The sequence below is a fragment of the Hirundo rustica genome, chromosome Z, assembly GCF_015227805.2.
Source record: "Hirundo rustica isolate bHirRus1 chromosome Z, bHirRus1.pri.v3, whole genome shotgun sequence".
Lineage (NCBI taxonomy): Eukaryota > Metazoa > Chordata > Aves > Passeriformes > Hirundinidae > Hirundo > Hirundo rustica.
This window is the reverse complement of record NC_053488.1, coordinates 55,390,838-55,412,508: the sequence shown is the minus strand read 5'-3', so window position 1 is coordinate 55,412,508 and position 21,671 is coordinate 55,390,838. Positions and strand designations below refer to the sequence as shown.

The following is a 21,671-nucleotide window of genomic DNA, read 5'->3' as shown; positions in this document are numbered from 1 at the left end:
TAAATACTTAAATTGTCAAGCAAGCATTTTGCAAAGGAAGGGTTTTCAGTATATAATTCCCCAATGTATGTCAATTAAAACTGTAACACTTTCCTAAATCTGAATCACTAGATCAAGTGTTTTTTCCTGGTTGTACATTTTCCCTCTGTGCATTTATTTCAAATGTTAATAAAGTTTTCATCTACAAAAGGCTTAGAATTGACAGAACAAAATTCTTTCTTTTTAAATGATGACAAGTACTACTGTTTCTGTCTGCAGGTAGTGGAGGACATGCTAGAGGACGAGGAAGAAGAGGATGACAGAGATGACAAGGTAATTATCTTTCCTAGCACTTGAGTATCTGGGGATGGGAGAATTTAGACATGACACTGTTTTTACCGACAGTTAAAAAAGGAGTTGATGTGTTTTAGTCCAGAAAATTGGACAGAGCTGTTTATCATCCTGATAATGCTATAGTGTGTTGAGGGAAAGGTTAGAGGTCTATAAATCCTGCCTTCTTTTTCTTTTTCTTTTTCTTTTTCTTTTTCTTTTTCTTTTTCTTTTTCTTTTTCTTTTTCTTTTTCTTTTTCTTTTTCTTTTTCTTTTTTTCTTTTTCTTCTTCTTTTTTATTTTCTCCTTTTTTTTTCTTGTTCTTCTTTTCCTTTTTTTTTTTTTTTTTTTTTTTTTTCCCCAGAGCTGGATCAAGTATTTTTTTCTGACAGGAACAATAATATCTCAGCCTGTCTGGAACTTGAAAGCTCTTGTGAAGAGAACTAGAGCAACAACTGGTTTTGAAAGACAAAAATTCCTCCTGTCTTGCATACTACAAATAGGGCTGCACTTCAGGGGAAAAATGGCGTGGAAATAGCAATTCTATAGTGGTTAAGCATGGGATATTGACATCTAAAATTTTCAGAGAATTGCTAGATAGCAGAATGTCTGAAATGTTTTACACTCCATATGACTTCTAAATAATCACAATTCTCTTGGACATCCATTTGATTTGAAGTTTTCATTGTGGCCCTGCAAGCTGGGAAACCACAGCAGATCATTCACCTATTTCAGTGGACGTGATTCAGTATAGAAGCTGCTAGTTAAGTTGAGGATTGCAACCACAGTAAATAGCAACACATTTCCACATATTATTGAGCCAAGCCATGGGACTTCTTGGATTGGTTGTCCCCTAGAGAGAGGGAAAAAAACAAAGAAAATAAATCAGAATGACCTTGCACCACTGAAGCAATGGCTAACACTGGCAAGATGGCTTTCTGATGAGCTGAGTGCAGTGAAGACACCCCGATCCTTGCTGTTATTTTCCTATCAGAAGGGTGATATTTGTGGAAGAAAATAAAAAGGAAAAAAAAAAATAGATAGTTTTACAACAACTTGGTATTAAAATTCATTTTGACCTTCACAGATGTTCCCCCACTCCTGTTGTAATACAGCTTTTTTTTCTTCTTCTTTTTTTTTTTTTTTTTTTTTTTTTTTTTTTTTTTTTTTTTTTTTTTTTTTTTTCCCCTGAGAGGAGAAAAACAGTGCATCTTAATTTATGCTCTTGACCTTTTTTTCTGGCTGAGATGTACATTTATACACCACTGTAAGAATTCATATGCTGGCAGCAGCATTCAAAATGTCAGAAAAATCACTATGATTAGTTAATCTCCTCGATGATTATTTTTCTGTTAGCTAACACCTAAGATGTAAGAGATGATAGAAAAATAAGAGTATTTTTCTTGTTCCATTGCCAGGTCAAACATTTTACAGTTATTATGTGAAATTCTTCCATACATCACCTAAATCATTAGCTACATAATATCATAATACTGTACAAACAAAATCTTCTTTTACAAAACACATATGTGATTTTTTTTTTTGATGCTAAATGATACGAGCATCCACTTCTAGCAATAATATATATGATTTATTGCAAAAGTCCATCACATAGCTGTGGAGAGCTTGAATTTTATCTCCATATGGTAGCTTTGAATCATCATTTGTTTTCTGATAAAAACTGATTTACCATCCGTTTGAGGCCATTTTCTCCTGTTTCTTTCTGGTTTAGTATTAGATCTGGTGCAAATGTGTCATACCAGTAGTGCATTCCTGGATATTTTAACCACTGTGATTAGTTCACAAAGAATAGTACTTGATTGCTGGTAGTTTAAACCAGCCTGTGCAGTTACTGCTTAGTGGGTTTTGGAAATTGCTAAACAAACTCCTTTAAAGGAGAAGATGAGGGCAGATGTCAGCCCCTCCCTCCCCCCAATTCCCTGGTGATTCTCTGAGCAAACACCCTAATTAGAAATATCACTCTGGGTTTCTATATTGTGATCTAATATTCAGCTTTCTCAAACTGAGACCAGAGTTCAAACATTTTTCTGGATCTAGTTACCAAGGTTGAATTAAAGTGAGTACTGACATTACCGTGTGCATTCAGTAGCCCTTTTATTGAATATTTAAGAGCTGGTTTTCTGTACAGAAGGTGTTAAGGTTGATTTTAGTAAATTCAAAGCTGTCTTCATTATTGCAAATGTTTTGAGTTCTCAAGATTAAATATGCTATTTGAATTGGAAAAAAAACCCTACACTTTTTAAAACAAGCATATATGGACTATTCTATTTATTCAGTACATTTGCAGTGGGCATTATTTTGCACTAGGTTAAATTGTAAATAATATAATTGCAAATAATAATACGGTTAGGACTAACTTGTTTGTTGTTAGACGCCAGTATGGTGTTTTCCTTTCTGGTGCACTAGACATACTCACTTAATTACTATTGCTCCTTTAACATCTTTTGTCTAAATAGAGGCGTGCAGGTTTGTGTTATTGTAGTTCGTGTGTGTTTTCTGAAAGGCTATGTGCAATATTAATATTTGTGAGGAAAAAAATGCACATAGCCTCTGGCTTTTGTTATTCCTCTTGTTTTTTCATGTGGTATAATAGAGAACTCAGGAAAATTAGTCTCCTTATGCAAAGAAAGTTACAAGATTAATAAATGTGCCAAACCCTTACTTTCATTAAAACTGAAGCATATGTGGCAAACATGTAAAATATGCCCCAGCTGTTTGACCATGGCCAGTGTCTTTGCTCCATGACTACCACAAGGAAGCTATTAGTCCTGTAACCTTTGGACTTAATGATCAACAGGGTATTACATGACATGGAACTGGAGCATCTGTTTTCCATTTAGTAAAGGCTCCTTGCAGGCTTTACCTAAATCTATCCATATGTTTTCACTTATCAGATTGTTGGGCGATTAGGAAAAGTGTCTTTCTTTAGAGCTGACGTGGGTATCAGTGACTTGCTACGTGACAATCTCAGTGTGGGCATGCACTGATGTAGGTTATGTGTCATGGAGAGACTTTGCTCAACATCCCTACCTAAACTGCAGAGTTACAGAAGTAGTAAACTGAGGATGATGAATGCCAAAATATATTAAATTAGTTAATGTAATGCATTTTATTAATAAGGGTGTGTAATACTAAGAGGAGTCTGACAAGATAGATTTGTAGTTACCATGTCTCATTCTGATGTTATGGATTTTAGTAACTTTTTTTACCCTCTGCTGCAGTCAAGACAGGACTGCAGGCCACAGGATGTGGGTCTTTTTGCTGGAGAATCTTATCTTTCATATTCATTTGCAATATGAATAACTAAAACAGCAGGTGTGCTATTTATATTGGTTAAAAAGTGGTACTTAGCAGTGGAACCCACTTTCCAATTTTCTTCATTGCCTTATTATGTACTTAGGAATTGAAAAAGATGTCGTTTGTTTGGCTCAGGCATTTGTCCTTCATTTAATACCAGCTTTTCCAAGAAACAGCACTGGATTCTGCATTCCATATGTTCTGTAACGTTTGCTAAACTTATGCCAACTATAGATTTACAGTTTAATCTGATTTATCTCTCTCTTTTTTTTTTTTTTCTTTCTTTTTTTTTCTTTTTTTTTTCTTTTGGCTCCTTTCCAAATACTGGCTTGTACAATATCTTAGCAAATAAGGGTCAGTTAAATTACATGAAGTCAAGTTATCCATAAGCTATCAAAAGTATTTTTGCACAGTTATAATAATGTAGCAGTCAATATGCATAACCTATGTTTCTAAGATTTGTCTGTGTATCTAAGATTTAGCTTTTAAGAAGTTCACATAAGCTCTTCACATAGCTTTTTTCTTTTAACAAGCTCGAGGTAAGATTTCAGATAATCTCAAATATTTTCAGGTCAGCATTTTGCTGGAAGCCCTCAGCACAGGGCCACTGAGAACTGCTGCCATTGCAGGCATGAAGGGAGGAAGATGCATGTTATGAACACTGCTTTGTTTTACCTTCATATTAACATTTTATTAAGAAAATAATATTCAAAACATTTGCACATTTAGTTACTCGCTCTTTAGCCTTTCATTCTTTGAAAAATTCTTTGCCGTTCTCAGTCAATGGTATTCTACTTCAAGATAACGAAAAGCTTTTGTAGTGAATTATATTAGAGTCAAATTAAAATATGTTTTAAAGCTTTTAATCATTGCTGCTGAGAGGTACGAACTTTGTTCTCAAGTCAAGACACATCTGTAACCTGTCTCAGAAGCATGCCCTGCATTTTACTGAGAGGAGATAGTGAGGAGGAGGAAAGATTGCTCCGATGTAGCCTACACTTTTATATTCTTGTCTTGGTTTGAAAGACAGGTATCTGCTAGGGAGGAGCAGGGCCTCTCTAGGAATGGGGAATTCCTATCCCCTCCCTCCAAGTTATAATTTAGAAGATTAAAGAGGCTTTTCAGTCAGAGCTATGGGGAAAGGAATAACAGTTCTTTACTAGTAAGTATAACAAGGCAAACAAACAACAACACTACAGCATTAATAATAAACAGAACCAGGAACCTTGAGGGACTTTGTTTCACAAAGCCTGGGGCAGTCTGATCGCTTGGGAGCGCGGGAGCACCAGGCTGGAATGGTGGAGACTCCTGGGCTGATGGCTGGAATGGTAGGATGTCCCCAGCAGGGAAGGGGAACGTCCTGGCAGGCAAGTGGGGTGTCCCAGCAAAGTGAGCAGTGCTGAAGAAGCCGTGACAGCCAGGCAGGGCTGGCCCAGCTCCAGCAGAGCAGGTGAAGGGGGTTGCGAATTCCTGGGCACTCCAGCAGATGATGGATGGATGATGGTAGAATTCCCAGGACTGGACTTTCTGTTGACAGTGGACTCCCACTGCAGCAAGCAGCTGCCTGCCTGTCCTCTCTGATGCCGAGAGCAGGAAGAGCCTGCTCAGCTCCCCCCAGCCCTGTCCTTTTGCCTCCCCCAAAACTTTGTGTGATCTTCCCCCTCCCTCGGCCACTTCTTTTGTGTGGGTCAAACACCCTCAAAGCATCACTATTTAATCTCTTAGCAACTTAAGAGGGAAAAATTCTATATGGGAAAAAAAAAAAAAAAAAAAAAAAAAAAACCAAAAAACAAAAAACAACCAAACTTAATCCCCAACAATTCTATAAAAAAAGAAGATTGTGATCTATTATAGTGGCAGTTATTTTCTATAAAATAAACTGTGGGGAAATTATACAGAGAAAGAGAGTGAGTGGAGTTAAAATTCCAGAACGATTTAGTCTATTGGTCCATCTATAGCTTGATTCCACCATTATATTCTACATGAATATAGCATCTAAATACTAACTGTAAATAAAAAAAAAGGAGCAGATTACAGTGAAAACTGTAGCTATGTATGAATCTGTTATCCTCTCAAAGCTTAGCATATAAAACAGCGTGTACTTACAAAAAATCTCTACAACAGGGCAATCTACAGTACGTGACTGTAGAAGTCATACTTCTTAGTGTGTTTGGTTTCAGTTCAGTTTAGTTTTTCATGTAGAGATATTGATAAGAGGCGTGTGTAATTTTTGTAAAAATTGTACACAATATATAGGTGTAGACTGCTTCCGTCTTCACTCTGGGAAATCAGCTGGTTTTGATCATTGGATTACTCCCAAGTCACAGCCATGGAGTTACTTTGGCTTGGATATACCTTGGATCATGTGGAGAGTTTGCATAGCAGCTTTCACAAAAAAGCAGTTTTCATCCTGCCCTGTAGTGGGACATCATATAGTCTTCATCATTAATGTACACATCTTTGAAAACAGGTACTTGGACAGCCTTCTGAGAGGTTTAATTTTAATAAGATCAGGTTTCTTTGTCCTGGTGCAGTCTTGAAATAGTATCAAAATCAGTGAAGTAAAATAAGAATTAATGAGAACAGAATCTGAGACTTATATCTGAAGTTCAGCATTTGAGGAGGGGTGTGTGGGGGGGGGGGGGGGGTGTGTGTGGGTGTGGGTGTGGGTGTGTGTGAAATAGTCCCGGGAGGACCATGGGTCTATGTCTTGGTTTGAGACAATTTAAAGAATACTCTGGAATGAGTTTTCTCATTTATAGATTTAACCAGTCCCTTTCCACCAATAAGGAATGAATGCAAGTAGAGACAAGTGAAAAAAACAGCAGTTCACTAACAAGCGTAACAGCAACTGGCAAAAAATAAGAGCAAAATTGCTGTATCTCAAGACCAAAGAGAGGCCCAAAAACGCTGGGGATATCCATCCCTTCCAAGGTGGTGCTCTGCAATCGCGTGCGTGGTTCAAAGGACAAAGGGAAAAGTGGTGTCAGCTTTCCTCCTGCCCCCTCCCCGCTCTGTTCAACTCCCCGAAGGCTGGAGCCCTGGCTGGTATCCTCTGGATGAAGGGGCTAGAACTTGGGGAAGGATTTCCCCTTCCTTGGGGCAGGAGACATGAGGACAGGCAAAACAAAGTGGCTGACCTGGGCTGGCCCAGCTGTGGCGACCCATGTTTGCTATCCTGGGCCGGGCGCTGTCCGTGCATGGGAGCGCCTTGTGGAAGCACAGGTGGGCGCCTGTGGAACTCGTCCCAAGGCAGCCTCTCTGGGAGGAGAAAAAAGGGAAAAGAGAACCCAAAAAGGGGAGCAAAACTCCTGCCTAAGCAAAGACCAAACAGCCAGCCAAGCAAACAGCACACGGCAAAAAGCAGGAAGCTGCCCAGGAGGACCAGTTTTAAGAACACCCCTAAAAGCATCCTCTACATACAAGGTTCTCGTTTGCAGGGTCTTAAAGACACAGGAGCAATCTTTGGGCACAGAATGATGTGGAATGTTATAACATTATGGATTACCCCAGGACAGTCTAACTGTTGAAGGAATTACACTTACCCTTGTACATGGTGTTGTTCACCTGTGACCAATATAATGTTAATTGTTAATTGTGAAGGGTGAGACAATACAGATGTTATAATTTATGCTATTACAATTAGAAGCCAATTACAATTACAATACATTGTGTTTCTTGGCCTATCAGATTTTGCCACACAATGCCGCTGATGCCTTAAAGCCAGTCATCTAAAATTATCCCTCATGGGTCTACTACAATACATCTTTCATAGTTCTATTTCTCCAAAGTATCTTGTCTTATTTGCAAAGCCATAATTTGAAACTTGTTTCTAGTTCCATTTCTCTCTCAACAATGTCTGTCCTATTCCATGGCATTTCTAAGTCAGCATTTTTGAAGTTTGCATACAGATACATACTGTGTGAGCCTTCGGTTAGGTTTTGAGAATTCTCTGCAAATGCATTTCTTACACTGAATGATGTTCCTTTTGAAGCAATTCAAGTATAATTCAATAAATTATTAAATCAAATAAAGAGTATGTCTAAATTATGTTGTCTTTTTAAGAATTATATACTTTTTCCTCTACACTTAATATTATTTCTTAATGTTTTCTGTTAATTATTTCTTAATGTAAAGCAGATTTAAATTCTTTGAGGCCAAGCAAAGGGCTAGGTCCTCAAAAAGTAACTTTAGTGTGTAGTTAAAAACATCTATATGGTCTTGGCCATGACTTGGAAGATAAATAACGAGTGAGAAAGGAAACAACTAAAGCCCTTTACTGCTGGGTTTGCTTTGAAACCTTCTTATGTGTGCGAGTTGGTTTATACCTTAGTGCTATGTGGTTTCAAAAGTGGTGAGAATGGACCATCACCATTCTTCATTCTCTAACAGAATTTCGTTGAAGTAGTTTCACACAGAATCATGAGATCTGAGTTCTGTTTAAACTACTGCCATGAACCACTTGCAACTCTAAGCAAGCCATGTAGTCACTGATTTTTCAGCCACCTGAATGTTTCTTCAGGTATATTCATAACACCGTTTTTTTTAACCTTCCAAAGAACAGCCCCAAACACCTTTGGAGAGATGCCCTTTGAGCATTTTCTACAGCAAAGTGTAGAGCCCATAATACACAACAAACCTTCCATCAAGTCCCACAGGAAGCAGAGATGGTAATGTGTAAGTGTGGTGGTTTGACGGTGGCTGGATACCAGGCACCCACCAAAGCTGTTCTATCACTCCCCTCTGCAGCTGGACAGGGGAGAGAAAATATAACAAAAGGGTTCAAGATAAGGACAGGGAGAGATCACTCAAAAGGAGGAAAAAGATTCTCATCTTGGGGATATTAATGTAATTTATTACTAACAAAATCAGAGGAGGATAATGAGAAGTAGAGTAAATCTTAAAACTACCTACACTTCTCTCTCCTTCCCAAGCTCCACCTCCTCTGCTTTAACAGTGCGGGGAGGTGGAGAATGCGGGTTACAGTCAGTTCATCACAGGTCGCTCCTGCCACTGCTCTCAGGAAGGAGAGTCCTTGCCCTGCTCCAGCATGGGGTCTCTCCCACAGGAGACCGTCCTCAACAAATTTTTCTACCCTGAGTCCATCCTGTGGGCAGCTATTCTCCACAAACTGCTGCAACATGGATCACTCTTTCACAGAGTACAGTCCTTCAGGCACAGGCTGCTCCAGTGTGGGTCCCCTGCAAGCTTAACAAGTCCTACCAGGAAGCCTGCTCCAGCAAGGTCTCCTCTCTTCATGGGTCTGCAGGTCCCTGCCAGCTCTGTCCTCCAGCATGGGTTTCCCACAGGGTCACAGCCTCCTCTTAGGTATCCACCCCCCTCCAGCCTGTGTCTCCTTCCCCAGCTGCAGGTGTGGTATCCCCATGGATCTCCATGGGATGCAGGGGCAGAGCTATTTCACCATGGTCTTCATCTGGGGTTACAGAGAAATCTCAGCTCTGACCCCTGGACCACCTTCTTCCCCTCTTTCACCACTGACTTTGGTGTTTGCAGAGCTGTTCCTCTCACATATTTTCACTTCATCTTTTTCCCCTGGCCACAATAATATCTGTGGACTATCTTTTTTTATTTCCTTCTTAAATATGTTATCACAGAGGCATTACTATCACTGCTGGTGGACTCAGCCATGGACAGTGATGGGTCTGCCAGACACAGGAGAAGCTTCCAGCAGCTTCTCATGGAGGCCAGCTCTGCAGCCCACCCACTTCCAAAACCTGGCCATGCAAACACATTACAGTAAGATGCAGCTTTGGAAGTCCTGTAGAGAAAAGTGATGGTTGAGATGTGTTAGCATGAAGTAAGTGCTGCACGGACCCAGTTCCTAGTGGAGCATGTGGTTGACTCAGTCAGTGTATGTGAATGAGAATGAATGTCAGAGGTGATGCTGCAAGAGAAGAGGGTGCTCAGCAACATGGCTGTGTGCAAAATGGATGCTGTATTGCAGTCTGGGTTTTCAACTGAGGTTTGATGCTGAGGCTCACATTACAACACAGCTGAAAATCCACAGCTTAAGCTAGGTGTTTGCCTTTGACTTCACGGATAGACTTCTGAGGAAAATTGCAATCTCAACAACAAAAATTTGCCAGGACAGTTGACCAGGCTTTGCTGTGCTTCATGGAGGAAAATATAGGAATATGGGAAAATAAACAGCAAGATTTTGCGAACAACATGCAAGATGCATTTTGTTTACAGTTTGAAACATTTGTGTGTCAGTGGAAAATTTTATATAGTTTACTTAATGTTGATATGTGGATCAGTGATGAAGTTGCAGGACAGATCATCAAGGCAAAATAAAATCCTAACAAAATTAAAGAAGTGCCCGTTCCAAAAGTATTTAAGAACAAAGCTCATCCTAGAGCAATGTGGTATGGAGTTAAAAAGTTGGTGTTGTGCAGCAGTGTCTAAGACACATCACAGTATGGTACAGAGCAGACTTTGCCTCTGCTCAGGTGTAATCTGCTGGCAGATTGAGAGGCAAATTTAGCATAAAGCTTTTGAACACGTAGTGCATATAACTGCTTTGTTCTGCTTCTGTTTTGTTCTTTGATAGGTATTCTATGTGTTTACTGATAAATACTAAAAAAGTTCCAAAAGTAAGAAGCGTGTCCAGGCTGCTTCTGCCTGGACTCAGGTCAAGCACTGGGACCATGTGCCAAGGAGGACAATGGCCTTTGTGTGGATTTACTGACTTTTCTGTTGAACTGCATACAAGAGTACCAATGCCCACCCATAAACCCTGTTGGAGCAGCTCTGAGCTGAGGAGTCTGTAGGAACTAGAGCTGGAACAGGGAGAAAGAGTAGCAGAAATATAAAAATAGACATCTTAAGGAGTGGAAATGTCCAGTCCTTGGGCAGGCAAGGATGCGAGGGTGCTGAGACCTGCATCAGGAGAAGGCAAGGAGGCAGGAAGAGACCACAAAGCCCCAGGTGCACGTATGCTGGGGTAAGAGGCGTGAATCGATGATCCAAGTAGGGATGTGCAGTTTACCTTAAACCTCCCATACATAAATTTCAGAGCAGTTGGCTTCACCATCTCAGTAGCTCTTTGAATATAATCTTCGGTGTATGATTTAGATAGAATTGAAAATTAGAATTTATGGCATATGGAAAAGCAATAAATGGTTTTTTTAGCATTCTTACTGGGTATTAAATGTGACTTAAGGACCAGTGAGGTATCTTTGTTATCTGCATGATCAGCAAATGCATGTTTGACTGGTTCAGGAGCAGTTGAGGTAATATGGTAGGTTAAAGTACAGCTGTAGCAGTCTGATAGTGCAGTGTTTTTATTGATTGTCTCAGTAAATGCACTGGGGTATTAAGTTTGCTTGTCACAGTGCTTAGTGCCTGGGGTAGTTGAGCAAGTTACTTTTCCACTGTGTTGACCCCCAAGTCCCACAGTTCTTTCAATCAAACTCTTTAGATTTCATACCCTGGCAATTCCTTTCGTTTTCTAATGGGCTGTATTAAAGAAAATATGTCACCTTTTGCACCATGTAATACTAAATCAGATCAGAATTCATGCACAATTATGTCAGTGGAAATATAATATTACAGACCTGCTTATCTCAAGATAGCACATGGAAAAATAAACTTCCACAGCTGACAGATTTACTTGATTCTGCAGATAAGCTATTTGTAAGTAACTGAGCTGAGAAATGTATATGGATTATTTTAACACAAATCAAATATATATATAAGAAAAAATACTAATAAATATTTAAGTATTGTTTCTTTCTTCTTCCTCCTTCTCCTGTTTCCTTTCTCTTTTGTATGTCTTCTTGGCCTGCTCAGGTGCTAAGGTAACTAAGTCTAGGATGGGAAAACCAGATTTATCGTAGCAAACTGGTTTTGTTCTGAAGGCTAACAGCTTTAGAAAAACAAAATTGATACCACTCCTTTATGTGATGTCATAGATACTTTAATGCCAGAGTAACAGAGAGCTCTGAGAGAAAAAAAAATTGTTTGAAAAAGTATTACTTCAGTTAATCTTTAGCAGAGTGAATGTCAGAACAGCATTGCTAATCTGAAGCTTTCTTGGAATCAGAAATAGTAATTCAAGATCAATTGCTAAGCAGATGTGCTTTTTTAGTATTTTACACAAAAGAATAGTACAATTCCTCCTACCCTCAACCTATTATCCAGTGCCTTGCTATGCTTTTAATGTATGGTATTAGCTATATACAAAACTAACTATGGAAAAGTGGAAAAGCCATTTGTTGACCTTTATTTACTGTTTGATTAAAATTTTAAATACCAACAGGAAAAGAAGAGCAGATGGAAATTCTTTGTAATGCCTTCTCCACTGCTAATTTGTAGTTGGATTTTTTTTTAATTATTAATTTGTAGAGAAATTGAAATTTGTGTATATGTTCATGTACAGAAGAAGAAGAAGACCAAAGCATCTTCTTTTGTATTTTCTATACTCACAGGACTGCTTTCCTTCCCACTCTCAAAGAACAAATGGTGCCTGAATATTTTAGATCAACAGAATATAGTGAAGATCAAGAAACAGTTTACTCAGCTATTTTTCTGAATTATAATACACACTCCTGCATTTTGATAGAAGAATGGTTTGCATAGTAATAGTTGTGGTTTCTGTATAGTCTATTAAAGATTAAGATTTTATAGTCTGTTCAGGGAATGCTTGAAGCTGCATTATCAGAAATTACATTATAAAACATTATAGACCAAGAGTCAGTGTGTTACTAAATAATTGTTTCAAGCAGTTCTTACAATGTGCAATCGTTTTCACTCATTTACCTCAGGATATATTGATTCAGAAGAAACTGTATTTTAGCACCTTGATGTTTTTAGAAAGAAAAACTTCATGCTGATTTTTGAAGTCTTAATGTATAACTGCAGAAATGTCATTCCCTGAAAGTGCTAAAGATTTTTTTTTTCCCCCAGTTAAATGTTGTCTGTTTATAGAACATTGGACTTTCTTTGTTTTTGAGACTGGCTGCGTTTGAAAGGAAACCACGGCAGTTTGGTCTGTGGCTGTGTTTTCCTCTGATGTCAGTTAGAATTTTTGGAACTACCATAATGCCAAAAAGGCCCAGTCAAAAGTAGCAGATCGAAAAGCAGCATTTCACACTGTTGAAACTCCCAAAATAATTTGGTGAGAATCACCTTAGTAACACAGCTGTTTGACAAGACATCTTTGAATCTGATCAAAGGACAGCGCAACCTCTCCTTGGGAGCCAGCTGGGAGAGTAATATAGGGAAAGTTCAGCAAGTTTTGTAATTCAAAATAATGTTTTGATTAGGACCTAAGGTGTTACTGCAGATAAACACAATCTATTGAGTTTATAAAAATACCATTGGCTTTTAAAAGCAGGTCAGCATTACAGTGCAAGGAAAATAGAACAATATAAAAGTGACAAATATGCAGTATACTTTGTATATTGTATATACAAAGTATATTAATATACTTTGATGAAGTATGTAGAACAAAATGGGATTTTTTTCTGTATTACCAAATCAGAGTAATTATAAAATGTAGAGAATAATTGTGTAGGGTCAGAGTAATTAATTTTTCATAATCAGAACATTTAAAAATCCAGAAAAAATAGTATTACCTTTTAAAAAACACTAAAATAACAGACTCTGCAGTCAGTGACATCCTACACCATATTCTTATTTCAATGGTCCTTAACATTTTGAATAAAGTAATTTGTAAGGATGATGTCTGTAATGGCTTCCAGGGAGTGAAAAAGGATATATTTCATCAAGGATGAAACTTTAGTTTCAGCAGAACTGTTATAATCATGCTCTTTCAATATCCTGCTTTGCTTTTCCTATCATAGGTAGGTAGGTTAGTCATTGCTATAGTCACTCCAACACTGCTATACTACCTTGACCTTCCTGAAGTCTTCCCTTTGGAGGTGTTGATCACTATACTTTTCTTCAGGTCACTCTCAATATTGCTGTTCAGAGTTGTACCCGAAAAAAGCACACAAGGACACAAGGCAGGAGCATAGCCAGAGCTCTGACACAAGGTTATAAAGTATGATACACTAGACACCTTACCTGTTCTTAGGACACTGAAAAGTATTTGTGTTTAGGAAAGCTTTATTTTCTTCTATTTCTGTCCTTTTTTCCACAAATAATTTGTCCTACTCTTATGCTCTAGAAGAAAATTGAAACTCTGATTATATACACTAAATTATCTCCACCATAAACTACATATACTTTGCAGCATTTAGTTATTTTACAGGTTGAGGTGCTTATTTAAACCTCTTCAGTGGTGGCTGAGGTTTCTAAAATGTTGGTTGAAAGTAGTAACTGTAAGGAAAATTGAATGTAGTGTGGATGAGATTAAAGCACAGTGCTGCAAAAAATAAACCTTCTGTTTTGCTTCATAAGATTAGACATGGTGGGGAGGGGAAAGCTCGGGGCAACTCTGCCACTGGAATCAGCCAGGAGATTTATACAATGTAAATGGGATATAAAAAGAGTAGGAAACACATGGCCATGCAGAAGGGTGTAATAGTTAATAGCCTCTCACCACTGAGCAGATCTCAACCTTTCTGGTGCTGGAATCACTTTCTCTGCAGCAGATAATTGTTTTTCTGCCCCCTGTTTCAAGGTAGACTTGTCTTCTGGGGATGCTGGGAGCCAGCAGACTCTGCTCTAAGAGATGACCTCTCCCCTTCCTAGGGCAAACAACAACAAATTCTTAATGATTATATTTATTAATATTAAATTCTAATGTCAATAGAGCTACTAATAAAGAGTTTTAGCCATCTCTCTGTGCTATCTCAAAGACAGCAATCTCAAAGACAACCCTGGAAGGGTGCCCAGTCAGGTTGTGCTATCTCCAGGAGTCACAGGATTTTCCCTACATTCCCTTTGCATTATCATAACTCAACAGGAGTGTCTCCCAGATACTGGAGGGAAATGCTTTGCATGCTATACACATCCGCGCTCCCCTGTTTTTGAGTAAGGCTTGTTAGTGAATTCTCTTGCTTTCTCTGCCTTGTAGCACTATATTAATATTTTCCACCACATTAATGTTTTCAGCTGCACAGGAATCAAGAGCATTAAAATGAAAACAAAGGTGGTGAGATTTTGGGGTGAAGGCTGTGCAGTAGGGTGCCCCATGGGAGCTGTGTGCTCAGGAGTGCCAGCTTCTACAGAGCTTGGAGTCCAAGTGAGGGTGAAGTCTGGCTTCTTAGGAGGAGGAAGAAATTACTGCACAGTACAGAGGTATTGACTGATAGGTAGCTGATTCCTGCTAAAAAGTAAGCCCAAACACCCCTGCACCACCACCCCTGTCTTCCCCACTGCTGTATTTTGATATGTAAAACAAAGGTTCTCATGTGCTTTTCATTTTGAGATAGGGCTGAAGATATTTAGGTATTCAGATTTCCTCTCTTCCCCAAGAATGCCAGAGCTCTTCTTATATGTTTGGTTTGCACGTGCAATTATACAACTGTGTAGTAAAATTAATCTATTTCAAAGTGTGGATTGGCAGAGTTCACCTGAAGGAAGCATAAAAGAGGTCTTATGACATCAGGATTGGTGCAAGCGATTAGCGTTGCAACTGTGGACGTGCTAGCCATTCTCTTAGTCCTGGTTTTCATAACCAGAAAAAAAACCAAAAACAATAAAATTACATATTTATTCACCTAGCATGGGAATGGTTAGCCAAAAGTGTATTTGCAAGTTTTTCTCGTCCTGAAAGAAATCAGCACTGTAACTGGAAAACACTTTTGTGACCCTGTTTGTTCAGAAAGTTCACAGGAAGTCTATTTTTATTATAAGGTTGAGGTGTTTTCATATCTGTACAATCATTTATAGAAAGTAGTGGACAGTACTTCTCAGTACTTTTTGCCTAGGATAAAATGTTAGAAGTTCCATGATTCTGTCTACTGATTTCTTGTTCTCCTACTACTCCTCTGAAATGTTTTAACAAATATGCAAGTGCCTCAAATAGTAAATAGGAAAGGTTTCAGCTGATGGAATCATGTAGAATGGTTTAGGTTTGAAGGGACCTTTAAGATCATCTGTGTGTATATTGTCTATACTTAATTTTCATGGTAAGTATTGGTCAGTATTCTGACTCAAACTTGTGTTCAAGATCCAAATATATTTATAAGGTGTCATATTTTTGTGTGAAATGATGGGTAGTTGTTCTACCTACTAAGAAAATTATGGCATATGTATTTAATTCTGCTGTTGGTTTTATTAAGTTCTTCATATTAATGAAGAAGCTTTGTCAGTAAGGTTCACTGGTGAGTTTTCCATTGAATGAAAAAAAAAGAATTTACTTTTATCAGCTTTATTTCTGCCTTTCAAGTTCTTGGAACATTTCTCTCTACAGTCTTCTAGGAGTAATTAAGAGTCTCAATTTACTCTCTCTAAACCATTCATTGTTTTGAGCATCTTGATTATATTTATTCATCTTCTGTGCAAAATAAAATGTCCTAGTACTTTTTTGTTGTTCATCGTCTTAATTTTCCTCACATAATTTTCATTATTTCAAATATCATGTCTGCTTTTCTGAATCTGCTTTTTTATTTTTATTTTTATTTTTCAATTTGGATTCAGTACTTTAGCTGAAATTATTAGGCTTATACAATGGCACTAAGTGAATTACTAGTGTTAATAATTCAATTAACTTCACTATATTCCTCAGAAGTTTCACATCACATCTTTAAGTAATTCCATCACCTCCAAACTGGGCATCTCAACCTTCATTCTTTTTGATCTAGATTTATAAATATGTTAAACATCATCCCAATTAACCTTCACAATTAACCTTTCAGTGTGTATATGATTTTTTACTTCTTTCTCCTTGCATAGTTATTTTGATATCCCTTTTCTTTTAGCAACAGCCTAACATTTATTTTAAGCACAATGTAAATTATCATTTGCCTTCTCATTGTTGATTGACTGCTTTAAAAGTCTCAAAATTTCAAGAACTTTGTCATAACTAATTTGCAAATTTCAATGTATTGTACTAGGAACTCAAAACAGCCTACCCATGGGCCTTGGATTTAAGAAGTTTTGTAATTTCTTGCATATGTATTCATTGTGGAAGAACTTGATGAATTTTCCATAGGGTCTGTCTGCTTTAAATCAAGTTTTAGTAAAAAAAGTTACAGAAAAAATCAATATTAATAATAACAAATTATCAGGACTGGATGGCGTTTGCCTAAAAATGATGGCACTCTGAAGGAACCCGGGGGGGAAATAGTTGAAACACCAACAGTGTTGTATAGGTTCTTGAAGCTTATGTAGATCCAAAATGAGTGGGCAAACACAGGGAAGGAGAAGCCATTGAGAGTAACTTGGAACAAACAGCTGTGGAATCTCCTGCTGCATCATTCTCTGAAAGCCTGAGAAATATTTGGAGAAGTTGGTATAACTGCTTGACCTTAACGTGCTCATTTCTCTTGACCACTCTGTTTCTGCACAAGTACATGTCCACCTGTGCTGTTTGTGAGCCGTTCTTCCATCTGTTTGATAGCAAAGAACTGTGTTAAAATAGCAAAGGCTATTTTTAAGTATAACACAAAGCTGCCGCTTTTCAAAAAGCTGTTTTAATCCAGTGGAGTTGCTTATTATAGCCTCTCGGTTAATTGTTGTGCCACAAAGTCTAAATACATCAAGTGTCTGTATGTTTAATCCCAAACTGTCAGATTAGAGTAGCTTAGCTTTCTAGAAGAATGGCACCTGCTTTCTTCCATGTTTTCTCTGGGAAAAGCTTGAATATGGTTTCACCTCCTATCCAGTTGTTTCTGTGATAAAAATTTCACATCACTTCTCCCTGTTCACTTAGTATTGCTGTGCCCCAGATATGACAAAGTGCAGATCTAGGAGAAATAATGAAATCTATGGAAAGCAGTCACAAAGGAGAAAAAAATATATTTTACATTGGCAGCTTTATTCCCTGCTGTTTTTGGACTGCAACTGGGTACTGAGTTTGCAACCAAGGCTGAAAAGCATTTCAATTTTATTTACTAGACAATAAATAATACAAAGACTACTCAAAGTTGAAAAAGAGAGCTGTCATTGAATTCTTTGAATGTGGCTGGTGATTGTTGCTTTTCGGAGTATCACAAAAACAAGCAATGAGCTTAAAATTTTGGATGAAGAAGGCTTTTTAAGTATGAAGGACTAATTTGTCCTTTCTGCTGAAAAGGCCAATGTGAATAAAATAGGCTATCCTAAACAGTCTGCACCTTGTTAGGGATGATGCGCTATACAACACCCGCCATCAGAGCAGCAGTAGTGGAGCTGGAGGAGTAGGAGATGGCACAGTGCTACTGCATCTGTGTACAGCTGGTGCCAGCAAACCTTTGAAGCTGGTGCCATCCTACATGGATCCCTGGCAGTTGTGAAAATGATGCAAAGGATCAGGAATTTAGGAAGGGAGAGAGGGTCTTCAATTCTCTTCACAATTTCCTGTTTTCTCTGCTGAAAATAATTCTGTGTTCAAAAGCATCCCCTTTGAGCAGGGATGCATCATGGGTTGAATGCCAGCTCTTTTGCAGCTTTTGAGGCTAAGTGCTGTTGGGTGCCCTTTTTTGCCTATTCTAAAGTCTGTCTCATTCATTCATTTGCTTAATGTCCAATATCCACTCTGAATTGTTAAACAGCAACGATTTGTTAGTTTGCTGTCAGCTGCAGGTTTCTCAGCCCTCTTCATCTGGCATTTGTATATCTGTTGATCTTGGTACTTTGAAGATTTTAAATAGGCACTATGCGAGTTAGGAGATAATAGGGAAAAACGGTAAATGGGGGAAACACATGTCACGTGGTGACTGGGTAAAGTACCTTGCTTATTTGTTTCTTCAGGAAAGCAGATAAATTCTTCTGAACACTTATTTTTTATCTTATATTAGGTATATCTCGGCTGCTTTTGTTTGTTTGTTTGTTTGTTTTTCTCTTTAGTTGCAAGATTTAGTATAAATTGTATCATCTGTGACCCAGTATGCTTTCTGTGTCATGAGTGCTCAGTGGCCGAGTTAGTCATTCATGAAGAATGACAAATGTTTGTATTTCCTACCATTTATTTTCTTCAGCTGTCATTCCTACATTGCAGTAATCATATGGATTTTGTATTTAATTTTAACAACATTTTGCTTTCCCTTTTCCTTCTAAAGCAGCTCCATTCGTTATTAGTTCAAGTCAGCAAGTCTTACTATTGAGTTCTAGAAGGAAATTCACTTTAAGTGACTGAAGAGAAGCTAGCAGCTTTTTCTACATCTTTTACTGTGGAGTAGCAGATACATACATGCAGTGCAGTGCACAGCCAAAGCCTTTCCCTAAGCTACAAAAGCTTGTTTTTCTTGGGGAAAAAAAATAGACACTTGAGCAAATAAATGCCTTTGAGCTATTCTTTTTCCTTCTGATGTTGTAGTCTGCAGTACATCACCAGAATGTGAGCACCTCTCCCAGTTTTCAGTCAGGGTGTGATTTACTGTGGTTTGACATAAATATGTGCATTTCTACTTCTGAGAAATTAGAATGCTGAAGCATATTTAAAATGAATGATAACAGACTGTTGTAGTGGGCAGACATTAAAATAACATTGTTATGAATTACCTTTTGTTGTGATTTTTGCATTTTCACGATACCACCCCATTTTCACTACATGGCTCTGATTTAGATATTTTCTAAAATTTCAGCAATTTCTAACAAATTAAAAGGGGTGGAGTTTGGTTTGTGCTAGGGTTGCTAGTTTGGGCAAGAAAATTTCAGGGGAAGGAATTTCTTGTGATTTCTGTGAACCAAAAGCATTAGCAATTCAAGGTGTGATCACATGAATTTTGAAATACAAAATTGCTTTTTTCTGTGTTTGACCTAAAGATGTTGTTAATGGTGGGGAATCTGAGAGAGAAACAAGAGAGCTGTTTGTTTAGGTGCATGACATATTAAGAGTTCCAAGATCACAACATCTTGTTAAAACAGGATTGGAAAACTTCCAGAGACAGTAAATCTAAATCTAAATGCAGAGTTTGATGCAGAGTGTCCTAGCCCAGTGTGGAGGTAATCTTGGATAGTCAATCTTGTTCTTGCTGCAAAAGCTTGTTTAACATTGTAATATTTGCAAGGAGAAAATGAAAATTACATTTTATCAAATTAACTTTTACTTCTGCTACATCCAAGAAAATGGATTTCAGAACTGTAACTAAAATTTTAGATTACTAACACCAGCAGTACTGCTGCATATCAGTTCCCACACATGTATAGGCACTTATTGAAAGATAACTTTCAAAACAGAGTACTGTATTATTTTGATGATTATTTTTGATTTTCTTATTGATTATGAGTGGACAACAAAAATGTGTGTATGATTTAGATAAGCAACTATTATAGATGACCTCAACTATTCAGTAGTTTTGCTAAGCTCAGTCTTTCAGCATTCCCTTTCTGGTTTCTCTGTTTCTTTCATCCCTATCCGCATGCAGAATTTTTATACTAGCTGGTATGTCTTATTTTCATTCCAGCATTCTTCCAGGCTCTTGCATATCAAAGTTCTTATTAAAAATAACTCTTTCCAGTAAAACTAGCAGGCGCTTCCATTACATTTTGAGGATTATTAGACCCTTGAGATTTAACTTTTGTGTCTGTCATCCCTCACATTTGTATAACAGCACTTGAAGAGCTGCATTAATGAGCACTTCATTAATTGCCGTTTTGCATTCAGAGTAGGGTAAACACATTAGAATAACTGAAATTTACAAATTCAACTGCAAAATCATGGCCAAAGTTTGTTCTTTAGTACAATACCAGGACTGTATTCTAAGTTTACTATTGCAAACAGCCGGTGTACAACATACCAGGATTTCTGTTAGCCTCTTTTGGATTACATTGAGGTGGCTAGGTACAAAAGAAGTATTAATGAGATCACTGTCAAGCTCCAGTGTTGTTCTGACTCAGGTGAAGTAAGATATTCTCTCTTCCCTTCTTTAAGCATAGTCAAAGGAGTAAAGAGAAAGACATTTGAAAGAAGAATTTCAGGTATTTAAAATATTGACTTAAAGGACATTTATTGTGTGTGTTTACTCACCCCAGCGCTTAACCCTACAGCACCTTAGTTCTATGAGTTTCCTTCCAAAATAAGGCCAAGAAAGGCATAGCAAAATCTGGCATTGTTGACTTTTTGCTCCTGAAACTATCACCATGAACAAATAAGCTTTCACCTTTTTCGGGTAATATATTTGCTTAGAGTGTATATGAAATCAACATCTCCTAAAGGTTTAGCATTAGTCAAAAAGGTATCATTGCAAGGAAAATGTAAGTTTTTGTTTCTCCCCACTAGATGGTGCTTTGGTGGAATGGCACATTGCTCTATAAACCGACTCTACTGCCTCCATGTTTCTGCCTTCTATCTGGAGTGCTGTCCTTACAGTATTCAAGTGTGCTGTAAAGGAGAGATCAGGAAGGAACATATTTTTAAAAAAGCACCGGGCAACACTGTGGAATGTGATAGGGAGAAAGAGAAAATAAAGGGCACTCGTAAAAAAAAAAAAATCTCAGTTTAAATATAATTTACATAATTGCCATTACAGTGTTATTTCTTTACCCTGGAAAGCTTGCAATATCTTCTTTTTCTTTAGAATTATTACTGTAGCTCATGGGATTTCTTTCTCCCAGTTTTATATTTATCTTCTAGCACTGCAGCAGTCCATGAGAAAATCCAATTCATTACATAGGTGGTACTGCCAAAAAGTCACAGAAGGTTCAAGATTATTTTTATCAATTCTTAAGTGTAATGTTTGAGGAAGAACAGATTGTTGTAATATTCACACAGGATCACAGAATTCTTAGGGTGGGAAGGGACCTCTGGAGATATCTTGTCCAACCCCACTGCTAAGAGCAGGTTATTTATGCTCACAGGTGTGGTGTCTTCATAAACAGTGAGTCTGGAAATGTGTCCTAATCCCAGTCTGGAAGTGTGTCCTAAAATGCAGACACAGGGATGGGCAGGATTCCAATATACCCACAGTGAGATTAAGATACAAAGGAAGTCAAATGTTGATAATCAAAATGATAATACACATTTATTC

General features: G+C 37.8%; 1 protein-coding gene across 1 annotated transcript in view; it reads left to right on the top strand.

The window, feature by feature from the left end:
- The window catches only part of MCTP1 (multiple C2 and transmembrane domain containing 1), a 220,173-nt gene that overhangs the window by 181,902 nt on the left and 16,600 nt on the right, over positions 1 to 21,671 (top strand). Inside the window, 1 exon segment of the mRNA XM_040090995.1 lies at positions 259 to 312. Coding sequence (XP_039946929.1) covers positions 259 to 312 — 54 coding nt within the window.